The following is a 16,452-nucleotide window of genomic DNA, read 5'->3' on the forward strand; positions in this document are numbered from 1 at the left end:
CCATAAAAAAAGCTGAATAAGATGAGATAAAGGACACTCACGCTGGATACTCAGGTACACGTTTCTGGAAGGTGGGCAGCTCTTTGCAGTATTCGTTGTAGAGCCACTTCACCTTGAAGTGCAGGTTCATGTAATCAGCACTCTTACACAGCCGGTTCTTCTCATGCTCTGAGAATGATAGAGAATAGTAGGGGAGATATTCATTCATAGTACACACAGGCACACAAACTTACACACAGACGCACGCACACACACACTTACCCTCCATGGCATATCTCATATCTTGAGCAAACATGTTCCACATGACCTCTGCACTGATCACGCCCACATTCAGTTCCTGAGGAAACCTGCACGGGACAGGAGAAAAGTGTTCAGAGAGGAGAGACGAGAGACAGAGACAGAGACAAGAGACAGAGACGAGAGAGAGAGAGAGAGAGAGAGAGAGAGAGAGAGAGAGAGAGAGAGAGAGAGAGACAGCAGCACAATTAGACCCAATCAAATCATGAGAAAACAAAAAGACAATTACTTGACACATTGGAAAGAATGAACAAAAAAACAGAGCAAACTAAAATGCTATTTGGCCCTAAACAGAGAGTACACAGCGGCAGAATACCTGACCACTGTGACTGACCCAAACTTAAGGAAAGCTTTGACTATGTACAGACTTAGTGAGCATAGCCTTGCTATTGAGAAAGGCCGCCGTAGGCAGACGTGGCACACTGCCCACAAAATGAGGTGGAAACTGAGCTGCACTTCCTAACCTCCTGTTAGAGACACATATTTCCCTCAGATTACACAGATCCACAAAGAATTCGAAAACAAACACAATTTTGATCAACTCCCATATCAATTGGGTGAAATACCACAGTGTGCATCACAGCAGCAAGATTTGTGACCTGTTGCCACAAGAAAAGGGTAACCAGTGAAGAACAAAAACATTGTAAATACAACCCATATTTATGCTTATTTATTATCCCTTGTGTACCCTTAACCATTTGTACATCATTACAACACTGTATATATACATGTATTGTTTTGAAACTTCTGTATGTGTAATGTTTAATATACATTTTTATTGTTTATCTCACTTTTGTATAGTATCTACCTCACTTGCTTTGGAAATGTTAACACGTTTCCCATGCCAATAAAGCCCCCTGAATTGAATTGAATTGAGAGAGAGAGAGAGAGAGAGAGAGAGAGAGAGAGAGAGAGGGAGGTAGAGAGAGAGAGAGAGAGAGAGAGAGAGAGGGGGGGTAGAGAGAGAGGGGTAGGTAGAGAGAAAGAGGGGAGGTAGAGAGAAGCGACAGAGGGAGGTAGAGAGAGGGAGGTAGAGAGAGAGAGGGAGCTAGAGAGAGAGAGGGAGGTAGAGAGAGAGAGGGAGGTAGAGAGAGAGGGAGGTAGAGAGAGAGAGAGAGAGAGAGAGAGAGAGAGAGAGAGAGAGAGAGAGAGAGAGAGAGAGAGAGAGAGAGAGAGAGAGAGAGAGAGGGAGATAGAGGAGGTAGAGAGAGAGAGGAGAGGTAGAGAGAGAGAGAGAGAGAGAGAGAGAGAGAGAGAGAGAGAGAGAGAGAGAGAGAGAGGGAGAGAGAGAGAGAGAGAGAGAGAGAGAGAGAGAGAGAGAGAGAGAGAGAGAGAGAGAGTAGAGAGAGAGAGAGGGAGGTAGAGAGAGAGAGAGAGAGAGAGAGAGAGAGAGAGAGAGAGAGAGAGAGAGAGAGAGAGAGAGAGAGAGGGAGGTAGAGAGAGAGAGAGAGAGAGAGAGGGAGGTAGAGAGAGAGAGAGAGAGGGAGGTAGAGAGAGAGAGAGAGGGAGGTAGAGAGAGAGAGAGAGAGAGGAGGTGAGAGAGAGAGAGAGAGAGAGAGGAGAGAGAGAGAGAGAGAGAGAGAGAGAGAGAGAGAGAGAGAGAGAGAGAGAGAGAGAGAGAGAGAGAGAGAGAGAGAGAGAGAGAGAGAGAGAGGTAGAGAGACAGAAACAGAAACAGAGAGACTCACTGGTTGAGACAGGGTGTATAGGAGTTTTTGTCTTCCTCTATGATGGAGACGATGAGGGTGATGAGTTTTGACCAGAAGTCCAAGTTCTTGATACTGGGACCCTGCTCTTCTGGAACGTCAGCCTTAGCCTGGAGAGAGAGAGGAAGTTCAGACAGACATACACACAGGCAAGCACTCACGTGAACACACATACACAAACACACAAAAACACACACACACGCAAATGTATGCGATCATGTTGATGTGGAAAATTTGATCCAAAGATTAGGTAGAGACTAATTTATAATGATAATAGTGAATCTTTAATAGATTCACGCAGCAGATAGATCCCTCTCTGATCTCAGTCAGGGAAGGAGCTCCCAGAGTAAATGGTTCCATGTCTCTTATATAGCGAGGGAGATCCCTCTCTGATCTCAATCAGGGAAGGAGCTCCCAGAGTACATGGTTCCATGTCTCTTATATAGCGAGGGAGATCCCTCTCTGATCTCAGTCAGGGAAGGAGCTCCCAGAGTAAATGGTTCCATGTCTCTTATATAGCGAGGGAGATCCCTCTCTGATCTCAGTCAGGGAAGGAGCTCCCAGAGTAAATGGTTCCATGTCTCTTATATAGCGAGGGAGATCCCTCTCTGATCTCAGTCAGGGAAGGAGCTCCCAGAGTACATGGTTCCATGTCTCTTATATAGCGAGGGAGATCCCTCTCTGATCTCAGTCAGGGAAGGAGCTCCCAGAGTAAATGGTTCCATGTCTCTTATATAGCGAGGGAGATCCCTCTCTGATCTCAGTCAGGGAAGGAGCCCCCAGAGTACATGGTTCCATGTCTCTTATATAGCGAGGGAGATAGAGGTAATAATACAATCATATTGTTTACACAACAGTTCTCTATACAAGTAACAGTTACGGAACACATTGGCCTTGTGTTAGGGTGCAGACATACCAGGAGTCTATAACAGGCATAGCATCACAGTCCAACACAGAACAGACCATAACACTTCAGAAGTTACAACAACTCACCCCCATTTCTGCCACAACAACGTGAACACACACACGCACATAAACACACACAAACACACATACTCACAGGGTCTGTCTGGTACTCTCTGCTGTAGAGTTCATGACAGTTGTTGAAGATGTATTCATAGGTGGAGTTGAGACAGGCTAACACAGTCCTTCACCACCTGACTGGCCCTGGGGGGGCTCTGCAGCTCCTGGACCTGATCAAACAGGAGGGTCAGAGGTCAGTTAGTTTAGCATTAGAATGACCAGTCAGTTCCAAAACATTGTCACTCTTGATAAATGTTTTTATTTTACCTTTATTTAACTAGGCAAGTCAGTTAAGAACAAATTCTTATTTTCAATGACCGCCTAGGAACTGTGGGTTAACTGCCTGTTCAGGGCAGAATGACAGATTTGAACTTGCAACCTTCTGGTTACTAGTCCAATGCTCTAACCACTAGGCTACCCTGAGAAGCAAAACAATTATTGGCACCCCTTTTTTCAATACCTTGTGAGGATAACGGCACAAAAGCTTTTACAAAATATATTTGATGAGACTGGAAAACACAGTGGGAGGGATCTTAGACCAGTCCTCCATACAGAATATTTCTAGATCCTTTGATATCCTTCATCTGCACTTATGGTCTGCCCTCTCCAATTCAAACCACAGGTTTTCAATGGGGTTGAAGTCCAGAGACTGATGGCTACTGCAAAATGTTGTTGATGCGTTGACCTTAAAGTAACTGACCAGTGAAAATCTCACTTTTAAAAGCACAGAGTCTGTCAACATCCCCACATCAAGTTCTTTGAAAGGCTGGTCATGGCTCACATCAACACCATCATCCCACCATCATCCCAGAAACCCTAGACCCACTCAATTTGCATACCGCTCCACACTACCCTTTCACACCTGGACAAAGGAACACCTATGTGAGAATGCTTTTCATTGACTACAGCTCAGCGTTCAACACCATAGTGCCCTCAAAGCTCATCACTAAGCTAAGGACACTGGGACTAAACACCTCCCTCTGCAACTGGATCATGGACTTCCTGACGGGCCTCCGCCAGGTGGTGAGGGTAGGTAACAACACATCTGCCACGCTGATCCTCAACACAGGGCCCTTCAGGGGTGTGTGCTCAGCCCCCTCCTGTACTCCCTGTTCACTCACGACTGCACGGCCAGGCACGACTCCACACCATCATTAAATTTGCAGATGACACAACAGATAATGTCCTGATCACCGACAACAACGAGACAACCTATAGGGAGGAAGTAAGAGACCTGGCCATGTGATGCCATGATAACAACCTCTCCCTCATCGTGATCAAGACAAAGGAGATGATTGTGGACTACAGGAAAGAGGACTGAGCACGCCCCATTCTCATCGATGGGGCTGTAGTGGAGCAGGTTGAGAGCTACAAGTTCCTTTGTGTCCACATCACCAACAAACTAATATGGTCCAAGCACACCAAGACAGTCGTGAAGCGGGCACGACAAAACCTATTCCCCCTCAGGAGACTGAAAAGATTTGGCATGGGTCCTCAGATCCTCAAAAGGTTCTACAGCTGCACCATCGAGAGTATCCTAACTGGTTGCATCACTGCCTGGTGTGGCAACTGCTCGACCTCCGACCGTAAGGCACTACAGAGGCCCAATACATCACTGGGGCCAAGCTTCCTGCCATCCAGGACCTCTTTACCAGGCGGTGTCAGAGAAGGCCCTAAAATTGTCAAAGACTCCAGCCACCCTAGTCATAGACTGTTCTCTCTCTGCTACCACACGGCAAGCGGTACCGGAGCGCCAAGTCTAGGTCCAAGAGGCTTCTAAACAGCTTCTACCCCCAAGCCATAAGACTCCTAAACATCTAGTCAAATGGCCCTCCCTCCCTCAGACTATTTGCATTGCCCTCCCCCCCCCCCCTCTCCACACCACTGCCACTCTCTGTTGTCATCTATGCATAGTCACTTTAATAAACTAAACCTACACATACAGTTGAAGTCGGAAGTTTACACTTATGTGGGAGTCATTAAAACTAGTTTTTCAACCACTCCACAAATTTCTTGTTAACAAACTATAGTTTTGGCAAGTCAGTTAGGACATCTACTTTGTGCATGACACAAGTATTTTTTCAAACAATTGTTTACAGACAGATTATTTCATTTATAATTCACTGTATCACAATTCCAGTGGGTCAGAAGTTTACATACACTAAGTTGACTGTGCCTTTAAACAGCTTGGAAAATTCCAGAAAATGATGTCATGACTTCAGAAACTTCTGATAGGCTAATTGACATCATTTGAGTCAATTGGAGGTGTACCTGTGGATGTATTTCAAGGCCTACTCAGTGCCTCTTTGCTTTACATCATGGGAAAATCAAAAGAAATTAGCAAAAAATTGTAGACATCCACAAGCCTGGTTCATCCTTGGGAGCAATTTCCAAACATCTGAAGGTACCACGTTCATCTGTACAAACAATAGTACGCAAGTATAAACCCCAATGGGACCACGCAGGCGTCATACCACTCAGGAAGAGACGCGTTCTGTCTCCCTAGAGATGGACGTACTTTGGTGCCAAAAGTGCAAATCAATCCCAGATCAACAGCAAAGGACCTTGTGAAGATGCTGGTGTCATGTTTGTCATTTATTGTCATGTCTTGTCCCTGTGCTCCCCATGCTATTCGTTTCCCTCTGCTGGTCTTGTTTGGTTCTTTCCCTCCTTCTATCCCTCTCTCTCCCCCTCCCTCTCTCACTCTCTCGCTCTCTCTTCTCTCTGTCGTTCCGTTCCTGCTCCCAGCTGTTCCTATTCCCCTAATCATCATTTAGTCTTCCCACACCTGTTCCCGATCCTTTCCCCTGATTAGATTCCCTATTTATTCCTTTGTGATCCGTTCCTGTGCCGTCGGTTCCTTGTATTGTATTCACCATGCTGTGATTGCGTTTCGCCCTGTCCTGTCGTGTTTTTGCCGTGATTGTGTATCACCCTGTCCTGTCGTGTTTGTGCCTTCATCAGACGCTGCGTGTGAGCAGGTGTCTCAGTCGACTACGGCCTGCGCCTACCCGAAGCGACCTGCAGTCTGTGGCCGCTTCTCCAGTTGTTTTCCCCTCTACAATTCTAGAGGATTTCAGTTATTCCGTTTTGAACATTAATAAACTCTGTTTCTGTTAAGTCGCGTTTGGGTCCTCTTTCACCTATGACAGAAGGAACCGACCAAGGAATGGACCCAGCGACTTCAGACGCTCGTTACACTGCCGTCGAGATCCAAGGAGCCATGCTCGGCAGACACGAGCAGGAATTGTCCGCTGCTCGCCATGCGTGGAGAACCTGGCCGCTCAGGTTTCCGACCTCTCTGGACAGTTCCAGAGTCTACGTCTCGTGCCACCTGTTACTTCCTGGCCTGCCGAGCCTCCAGAACCTAGGGTTAATAACCCACCTTGCTACTCCGGGCAGCCCACTGAGTGCCGCTCCTTTCTCACGCAGTGTGAGATTGTGTTCTCTCTCAACCCAACACATACTCTAGAGAGAGAGCTCGGGTTGCTTACGTCATTTCACTCCTTACTGGCCGGGCTCGAGAATGGGGCACAGCTATCTGGGAGGCAAGGGCTGATTGCTCTATCAAATTCCAGAACTTTAAAGAGGAGATGATTCGGGTTTTTGACCGTTCAGTTTTGGTGGGGAGGCTTCTAGGGCCCTGGCTTCCTTATGCCAAGGTGAACGGTCCATAACGGATTATTCCATTGAGTTTCGCACTCTTGCTGCCTCTAGTGAGTGGAACGAGCCGGCGCTGCTCGCTCGTTTTCTGGAGGGACTCCACGCAGTGGTTAAGGATGAGATTCTCTCCCGGGAGGTTCCTTCAGATGTGGACTCTTTGATTGCTCTCGCCATCCGCGCCAGAACGACGGGTAGATCTTCGTCACCGGGCTCGTGGAAGAGAGCTCGCATCAACGGTGTTTCCCTGCTCCGCATCGCAACCATCTCCCTCCTCTGGCTTTGAGACTGAGCCCATGCAGCTGGGAGGGATTCGCATCTCGAATAAGGAGAGGGAACGGAGGATCACCAACCGCCTGTGCCTCTATTGCGGAGTTGCTGGACATTTTGTTAATTCATGTCCAGTAAGAGGCCAGAGCCCATCAGTAAGCGGAGGGCTACTGGTGAGCGCTACTACTCAGTCCTCTTCATCTAGATCTTGTACTACTATGTCGGTCCATCTACGCTGGACCGGTTCGGGTGCTACATGCAGTGCCTTGATTGACTCTGGGGCTGAGGGTTGTTTCATGGACGAAGCATGGGTTCGGAAACATAACATTCCTTTCAGACCGTTAGACAAGCCTACGCCCATGTTTGCCTTAGATGGTAGTCATCTTCCCAGTATCAAATTTGAGACACTACCTTTAACTCTCACAGTATCTGGTAACCACAGTGAGACTATTTCTTTTTTGATTTTCCGTTCACCGTTTACACCTGTTGTTTTGGGTCATCCCTGGCTAGTATGTCATAATCCTTCTATTAATTGGTCTAGTAATTCTATCCTATCCTGGAACGTTTCTTGTCATGTGAAGTGTTTAATGTCTGCCATCCCTCCGTTTCTTCTCTCCCTACTTCTCAGGAGGAACCTGGCGATTTGACAGGAGTGCCGGAGGAATATCATGATCTGCGCACGGTCTTCAGTCGGTCCCGAGCCAACTCCCTTCCTCCTCACCGGTCGTATGATTGTAGTATTGATCTCCTTCCAGGGACCACGCCTCCTCGAGGTAGACTATACTCTCTGTCGGCTCCCGAACGTAAGGCTCTCGAGGATTATTTGTCTGTGTCTCTTGACGCCGGTACCATAGTGCCTTCTTCTTCTCCGGCCGGGCGGGGTTCTTTTTGTTAAGAAGAAGGACGGTACTCTGCGCCCCTGCGTGGATTATCGAGGGCTGAATGACATAACGGTTAAGAATCGTTATCCGCTTCCCCTTATGTCATCAGCCTTCGAGATTCTGCAGGGAGCCAGGTGCTTTACTAAGTTGGACCTTCGTAACGCTTACCATCTCGTGCGCATCAGAGAGGGGGACGAGTGGAAACGGCGTTTAACACTCCGTTAGGGCATTTTGAGTACCGGGTTCTGCCGTTCGGTCTCGCCAATGCGCCAGCTGCTTTTCAGGCATTAGTTAATGATGTTCTGAGAGACATGCTGAACATTTTGTTTTTGTCTATCTTGACGATATCCTGATTTTTCTCCGTCACTCGAGATTCATGTTCAGCACGTTCGACGTGTTCTACAGCGCCTTTTAGAGAATTGTCTCTACGTAAAGGCTGAGAAGTGCTCTTTTCATGTCTCCTCCGTTACTTTTCTCGGTTCCGTTATTTCCGCTGAAGGCATTCAGATGGATTCCGCTAAGGTCCAAGCTGTCAGTGATTGGCCCGTTCAAGGTCACGTGTCGAGTTGCAGCGCTTTTAGGTTTCGCTAATTTCTATCGGCGTTTCATTCGTAATTTCGGTCAAGTTGCTGCCCCTCTCACAGCTCTTACTTCTGTCAAGACGTGTTTTAAGTGGTCCGGTTCCGCCCAGGGAGCTTTTGATCTTCTAAAAGAACGTTTTACGTCCGCTCCTATCCTCGTTACTCCTGACGTCACTAGACAATTTATTGTCGAGGTTGACGCTTCAGAGGTAGGCGTGGGAGCCATTCTATCCCAGCGCTTCCAGTCTGACGATAAGGTTCATCCTTGCGCTTATTTTTCTCATCGCCTGTCGCCATCTGAGCGCAACTATGATGTGGGTAACCGTGAACTGCTCGCCATCCGCTTAGCCCTAGGCGAATGGCGACAGTGGTTGGAGGGCGACCGTTCCTTTTGTCGTTTGGACAGACCATAAGAACCTTGAGTACATCCGTTCTGCCAAACGACTTAATGCCCGTCAAGCTCGTTGGGCGTTGTTTTTCGCTCGTTTCGAGTTTGTGATTTCTTACCGTCCGGGTAGCAAGAACACCAAGCCTGATGCCTTATCCCGTCTGTTTAGTTCTTCTGTGGCTTCTACTGATCTCGAGGGGATTCTTCCTTATGGGCGTGTTGTCGGGTTGACAGTCTGGGGAATTGAAAGACAGGTTAAGCAAGCACTCACGCACACTGCGTCGCCGCGCGCTTGTCCTAGTAACCTCCTTTTCGTTCCTGTTTCCACTCGTCTGGCTGTTCTTCAGTGGGCTCACTCTGCCAAGTTAGCTGGTCATCCCGGTGTTCGAGGCACTCTTGCGTCTATTCGCCAGCGCTTTTGGTGGCCGACTCAGGAGCGTGACACGCGCCGTTTCGTGGCTGCGTGTTCAGACTGCGCGCAGAAGAAGTCTGGTAATTTTTTTTCTGCTTCTGCTCCTGGTCTTGCTGGGTCTCAGTCTGTTCCCTGCCATCGCATCTCTCCTGTTCTTGTCCCTGCCCTTGCTGTGTCTCAGTCTGTCCCTAGTTCTCATTTTTTTTTAGAGTAGTACCCTAGTTTCCCTTTTTATCGTTTTTCGTTACGGTCCTGAGGAGAGGAGTTGGGTTCTTTCTCGGGACGTGCTGGACCGTTTGATCTATGATTTCCTCCGTTGCTGCCAGTGTTCCTCCTCGAGAGCGCCAGGAGGCGCTCGGTGAGTGGGGGGGTACTGTCATGTTTGTCATTTATTGTCATGTCTTGTCCCTGTGCTCCCCATGCTATTCGTTTCCCTCTGCTGGTCTTGTTTGGTTCTTTCCCTCCTTCTATCCCTCTCTCTCCCCCTCCCTCTCTCACTCTCTCGCTCTCTCTTCTCTCTGTCGTTCCGTTCCTGCTCCCAGCTGTTCCTATTCCCCTAATCATCATTTAGTCTTCCCACACCTGTTCCCGATCCTTTCCCCTGATTAGATTCCCTATTTATTCCTTTGTGATCCGTTCCTGTGCCGTCGGTTCCTTGTATTGTATTCACCATGCTGTGATTGCGTTTCGCCCTGTCCTGTCGTGTTTTTGCCGTGATTGTGTATCACCCTGTCCTGTCGTGTTTTGTGCCTTCATCAGACGCTGCGTGTGAGCAGGTGTCTCAGTCGACTACGGCCTGCGCCTACCCGAAGCGACCTGCAGTCTGTGGCCGCTTCTCCAGTTGTTTTCCCTCTACAATTCTAGAGGATTTCAGTTATTCCGTTTTGAACATTAATAAACTCTGTTTCTGTTAAGTCGCGTTTGGGTCCTCTTTCACCTGCATGACAGCTGGAGGAAACCGGTACAAAATTATCAATATCCACAGTAAAACGAGTCCTATATCGACATAACCTAAAAGGCCGCTCAGCAAGGAAGAAGCCACTGCTCTAAAACCTCAATAAAAAAGCCAGACTACGGTTTGCAACTGCACATGGGGACAAAGATCGTACTTTTTGAGAAATGTCCTCTGTTCTGATGAAACAAAAATAGAACTGTTTGGCCATAATGACCATTGTTATGTTTTGAGGAAAAAGGAGGAGGCTTGCAAGCCGAAGAACAACATCCCAACCGTGAAGCACGGGTGTGGCAGCATCATGTTATGGTGGTGCTTTGCTGCAGGAGGGACTGGTGCACTTCACAAAATAGATGGCTTCATGAGGAAGGAAGGAAAATTATGTGGATATATTGAAGCAACATCTCAAGACATCAGTCAGGAAGTTAAGCTTGGTCGCAAATGGGTCTTCCAAATGGACAATGACCCCAAGCATACTTCCAAAGTTGTGGCAAAATGGCTTAAGGACAACAAAGTCAAGGTATTGGAGTGGCCATCACAAAGCCCTGACCTCAACCCTACAGAAAATTTGTGGGCAGAACTGAAAGTGTGTGCGAGCAAGGAGGCCTACAAAGCTGACTCAGTCACACCAACTCTGTCAGGTGGAATGGGACAAAATTCCCCCAACTTATTAATGTGGGAAGCTTGTGGAAGACTACCCAAAATGTTTGACCCAAGTTAAACAATTTAAAGGCAATGCTACCAAATACTAATTGAGTGTATGTAAACTTCTGAACCACTGGGAATGTGATGAAAGAAATAAAAGCTGAAATAAATAATTCTCTCTACTATTATTCTGACATTTTACATTCATAAAGTAAAGTGGTGATCCTAACTGACCTGAGATAGGGAATTTTTACTGGGATTAAATGTCAGGAATTGTGAAAAAACGGAGTTGGAATGTTTTTGGCTAAGGTGTATGTAAACTTCCAACTTCAAGTCTACATACTACCTCAACTAACCGGTGCCCATGTACATTGACTCTGTACCGGCACCACCTTGTATATATTGTTATTTTTAACTGTTGCCCTTTAATTACTTGTTACTTCTATCTCTTATTTTTATCTATATTTTTTTTAAACGGCACTGTTAGTTAGGGGGCTCGTAAGTAAGTATTTCACTGCAATACACTTTGATTTGATTTGAGTCTGTACTTCTACTTTTGCCAAAGCATATATTGTAGAACCCCCCACCTCAAACGTATAGCTCAAACAGACCATTTAAAAAATGCATGCTATTTCCTCAAAGAGTGATGTCAGGTAACGCTTTATTTGGATAGTCCCAAGTAGATAGTTTGTAGATGTCCAATGACTGTCAACAACATTGCAATGAATTATCCATTAACCTGACACTAACAGTATATGGCTGATACACCTTAACGGCTGATAAATGCTACCTAGCCCTCAAGACCTATCCTGATCCACCAAATTTGTGCTCTCGTTTTGTTCCACTGAATCCGTGGAGCGAAACAGAACGTGAACTCGCGAGATCAAGATGGTCAGATGCGAGGCTACTCAAGAGCTAGATTAGCAATAAGTCCATCTATGAATCCACATATTTCCTGGAAAGAAGCTTGGACTTGATGAAAAAGAGATGAAGAAGGAGATGAATGAGGTATTGTTTTGTTCACCTTCATCCTGAAGAAGGTGATGCTGGTCATAGGTCTACAGTGGATTTGAGGTCCTGCAGCCTCTCAGGGCTACTGGCTGGGAAGTTATTCTACAAACACAGAAACAACATTACAAAGACAGAAACACCATTACAAAGACACAGAAACACCATTACAAAGACACATAAACACCATTACAAAGACACAGAAACACCATTACAAAGAAACAGAAACACCATTACAAAGACACAGAAACACCATTACAAAGACACAGAAACACCATTACAAACACAGAAACACCATTACAAAGACAGAAACACCATTACAGAAACAGAAACACCATTACAGACACAGAAACACCATTACAGACACAGAAACACCATTACAAAGACACAGAAACACCATTACAAAGACAGAAACACCATTACAAAGACACAGAAACACCATTACAAAGACACAGAAACACCATTACAAAGACACAGAAACACCATTACAAAGACACAGAAACAACATTACAGACACAGAAACACCATTACAAAGACAGAAACACCATTACAAAGACAGAAACACCATTACAAAGAAACAGAAACACCATTACAGACACAGAAACACCATTACAGACACAGAAACACCATTACAAAGACACAGAAACACCATTACAAAGAAACAGAAACACCATTACAAAGACACAGAAACACCATTACAAAGACACAGAAACACCATTACAAAGACACAGAAACACCATTACAGACACAGAAACACCATTACAGACACAGAAACACCATTACAAAGAAAAACAGAAACACCATTACAGACACAGAAACAACATTACAGACACAGAAACACCATTACAAAGACAGAAACACCATTACAGATACAGAAACACCATTACAGACACAGAAACACCATTAGAAAGACAAAAACAAAGAAACACTGTTTGGAACAGAGATATGTTTTTGAAAGATAGGTTCAGATATCACAAGACTGGTCAAATAAACATGGCTTGTTGAAGGTCTATGTAACTTAGAATGCCATTTTTATATCGTGAGTATACTTTTGTATTAGTCTATTTATCTCCTCTTTCATGCCTTTCAACTTCTGGTTAAATATAATCATGTAAACTGCAAGAAAATGCTACTTATACAATGGCCTATATACCGTGTCATGCAGAGGGAATTAGAAGAATAACACAAGTACCCAAAACATGATATTTACAAACAAAGATGTTACAACAATGACTTCCATTTATAAAACAGATTATAAACAAATGACTTCCATTTATAAAACAGATTATAACACAATGACTTCCATTTATAAAACAGATTATAACACAATGACTTCCATTTATAAAACAGATTATAACACAATGACAGATTATAACACAATGACTTCCATTTATAAAACAGATTATAACACAATGACTTCCATTTATAAAACATATTATAACACAATGACTTCCATTTATAAAACAGATTATAACACAATGACTTCCATTTATAAAACAGATTATAACACAATGACTTCCATTTATAAAACAGATTATAAACAATGACTTCCATTTATAAAACAGATTATAACACAATGACTTCCATTTATAAAACAGATTATAACACAATGACTTCCATTTATAAAACAGATTATAACACAATGACTTCCATTTATAAAACAGATTATAACACAATGACTTCCATTTATAAAACAGATTATAACACAATGACTTCCATTTATAAAACAGATTATAACACAATGACTTCCATTTATAAAACAGATTATAACACAATGACTTCCATTTATAAAACAGATTATAACACAATGACTTCCATTTATAAAACAGATTATAACACAATGACTTCCATTTATAAAACAGATTAGAACACAATGACTTCCATTTATAAAACAGATTATAACACAATGACTTCCATTTATAAAACAGATTATAACACAATGACTTCCATTTATAAAACAGATTATAACACAATGACTTCCATTTATAAAACAGATTATAACACAATGACTTCCATTTATAAAACAGATTATAACACAATGACTTCCATTTATAAAACAGATTATAACACAATGACTTCCATTTATAAAACAGATTATAACACAATGACTTCCATTTATAAAACAGATTATAACACAATGACTTCCATTTATAAAACAGATTATAACACAATGACTTCCATTTATAAAACAGATTATAACACAATGACTTCCATTTATAAAACAGATTATAACACAATGACTACCATTTATAAAACAGATTATAACACAATGACTTCCATTTATAAAACAGATTATAACACAATGACTTCCATTTATAAAACAGATTATAACACAATGACTACCATTTATACAACAGATTATAACACAATGACTTCCATTTATAAAACAGATTATAAACAATGACTTCCATTTATAAAACAGATTATAACACAATGACTACCATTTATAAAACAGATTATAACACAGTGACTTCCATTTATAAAAGATTATAACACAATGATCCATTTATAAAACAGATTATAACACAATGACTACCATTTATAAAACAGATTATAACACAGTGACTTCCATTTTTATAAAACAGATTATAACACAATGACTTCCATTTATAAAACAGATTATAATAAATGACTACCATTTATAAAACAGATTATAACACAATGACTTCCATTTATAAAACAGATTATAACACAATGACTACCATTTATAAAACAGATTATAACACAGTGACTACCATTTATAAAACAGGATTATAACACAGTTTGACACAAACACTTTTAAAAGACTCTCAATATCCTTAATATATATATATATATATAAAATGAGGGAAACGGTAAAGAAAAATAGTGACATTACCCGGTACATAGATAGGTCAATCCTCAGGAGTTGTGGAGCTGATCTAGAGTTTTCACAAACCTGTCCCTTCTACCCACACGCACACGGGACACGCACACGGGACACGACACGGGACAGGCACACAGGACACACACAGGGACACACACGGGACACATACACACGGGTCACATACACACGGGACACACACACATGACACACACACACATCGGGACACACACGGACAAGATAAAACAGGGGTTAAAAATTGAAACATACACGTGTTTAACAGGTGTTATTTCCAGTCTAGCTAAATGCTTTATTTGTATTTGTTAAAAAATGGTATGTCAGCGGAAGGACAGGATCTAGCAGGGGGAGTCTGATTGGGCAGTTGGGGATGTACATTTGGCCACTGTTTGAAAATAGGGTCAGAGACTGTGTGGGGCAGAGGGCCTCAGGACAATGTTCCAGTTCCGAACTTCAATTATCTACACAGTTCAACATGTCATCTCCAGGATGGTCTTTCTAATTGGTCCATATACTGTAGAAAAGTCCAAATAATACCTTCAATTAAAAGCTCAACTTAAAAACACGGGGAATAAGCCAATTAACTCACTCCAAAGTTGGATGCGGCAGAAAGCGGTCTGATGCCGAGACGTTATTGGTGGACTGGGTGGTGTGGGCGTAGTAAGCATTGATGTTGGCCAGCAGAGGTACTCATCACCGCGGGCACGCCCGGGCACATGTACTTAGGCGACCAGGCAGGCAAAGTGGCTGTGGACACAGACACAAAAACTATAATTACAGTATATTCATATTAACTAGGACTAATAGGTATGAACTAATGCTGACTGGCGTTTATGTTTGTTCATCAGCTACTGTTTTGTAAGTTTTCATTGTAATTTGTCTGTCCAGTGTAGTTTGTAAAGAGAAAGTGGGATACCTAGTCAGTTGTACAACTGAATGCCTTAAACTGATATGTGTCTTCTTGCATTTAACCCAACTCCTCTGAATCAGAGAGGTGCAGGGAGCTGCCTTAATCCACATCCATGTTTTCAGCGCCCAGGGAACAGTGGGTTAACTGTCTTGTTCAGAGTCACAGATTTCTACCTTGTCAGCTCAGGGATTCAATCCAGCAACCTTTCAGTTACTGGCTCCAATGCTCAAACCACCAGAATACCTGCCTACATATACAATGGGTGGATCTAATCCTGAATGCTGATTGGTTAAAAGCGCATTCCAAATTACCACCGACTAAATATATGACGTTAAAATGCCTATTTACTCTGTTCCATCTGACTGGACAATCCATTGTCTCATCAGCCCAGCCAGGCAATCGTCTCGGGCCTAACAACCCCTGTGCCAATATATCCTCCAAACACCGGCTTCTCGGCCATTATCACTTAAGTATACACTGAATATACAAAATATTAAGCTCTTTCCATGACATAGACTACCCAGGTGAATCCAGGTTAAAGTTATGATCACATATTGATGTCACTTGTTAAATCTACTTCAAGGGATGTGGACAGGTTAAAGAATGATTTTTAAGCCTTGAGACCTGGATTGTGTGAGCCAAAGTGCCTTTGAACGGGGTCTGGTAGTAGGGCCAGGTCCACCGGTTTGTGTCAAGAACTGCAAGCTGCTGGGTTTTTCACCCTCAACGGTTTCCCGTGTGTATCAAGGATGGTCCACCAACCAAAGGACATCCAGCACACTTGACAGAACTGTGGGAAGCACTTTGGACACCTTATGCAAAGTCCCATGTGCCTGACGAATTGGAGGCTGTTCTGAGG

At 43.7% G+C, this 16,452-nt stretch overlaps 1 protein-coding gene across 1 annotated transcript in view; it reads right to left on the bottom strand.

Annotated features, from left to right (window-relative positions):
• Nucleotides 1-3,140, bottom strand: part of LOC124029620 (protein unc-13 homolog A-like) — a gene marked incomplete at both ends in the record, with an annotated part of 3,316 nt that extends 176 nt beyond the window's left edge. Inside the window, 4 exons of the mRNA XM_046341270.1 lie at nucleotides 42-168; nucleotides 262-347; nucleotides 1,986-2,113; nucleotides 3,064-3,140. Of these exons, the coding sequence (XP_046197226.1) occupies nucleotides 42-168; nucleotides 262-347; nucleotides 1,986-2,113; nucleotides 3,064-3,140 (418 nt within the window). The remainder of the gene's footprint in view (nucleotides 1-41; nucleotides 169-261; nucleotides 348-1,985; nucleotides 2,114-3,063) is intronic.
• Between the last annotated feature and the right edge of the window lie 13,312 nt (nucleotides 3,141-16,452).

This window comes from Oncorhynchus gorbuscha, unplaced genomic scaffold (assembly GCF_021184085.1).
Source record: "Oncorhynchus gorbuscha isolate QuinsamMale2020 ecotype Even-year unplaced genomic scaffold, OgorEven_v1.0 Un_scaffold_7023, whole genome shotgun sequence".
Classification (NCBI taxonomy): domain Eukaryota; kingdom Metazoa; phylum Chordata; class Actinopteri; order Salmoniformes; family Salmonidae; genus Oncorhynchus; species Oncorhynchus gorbuscha.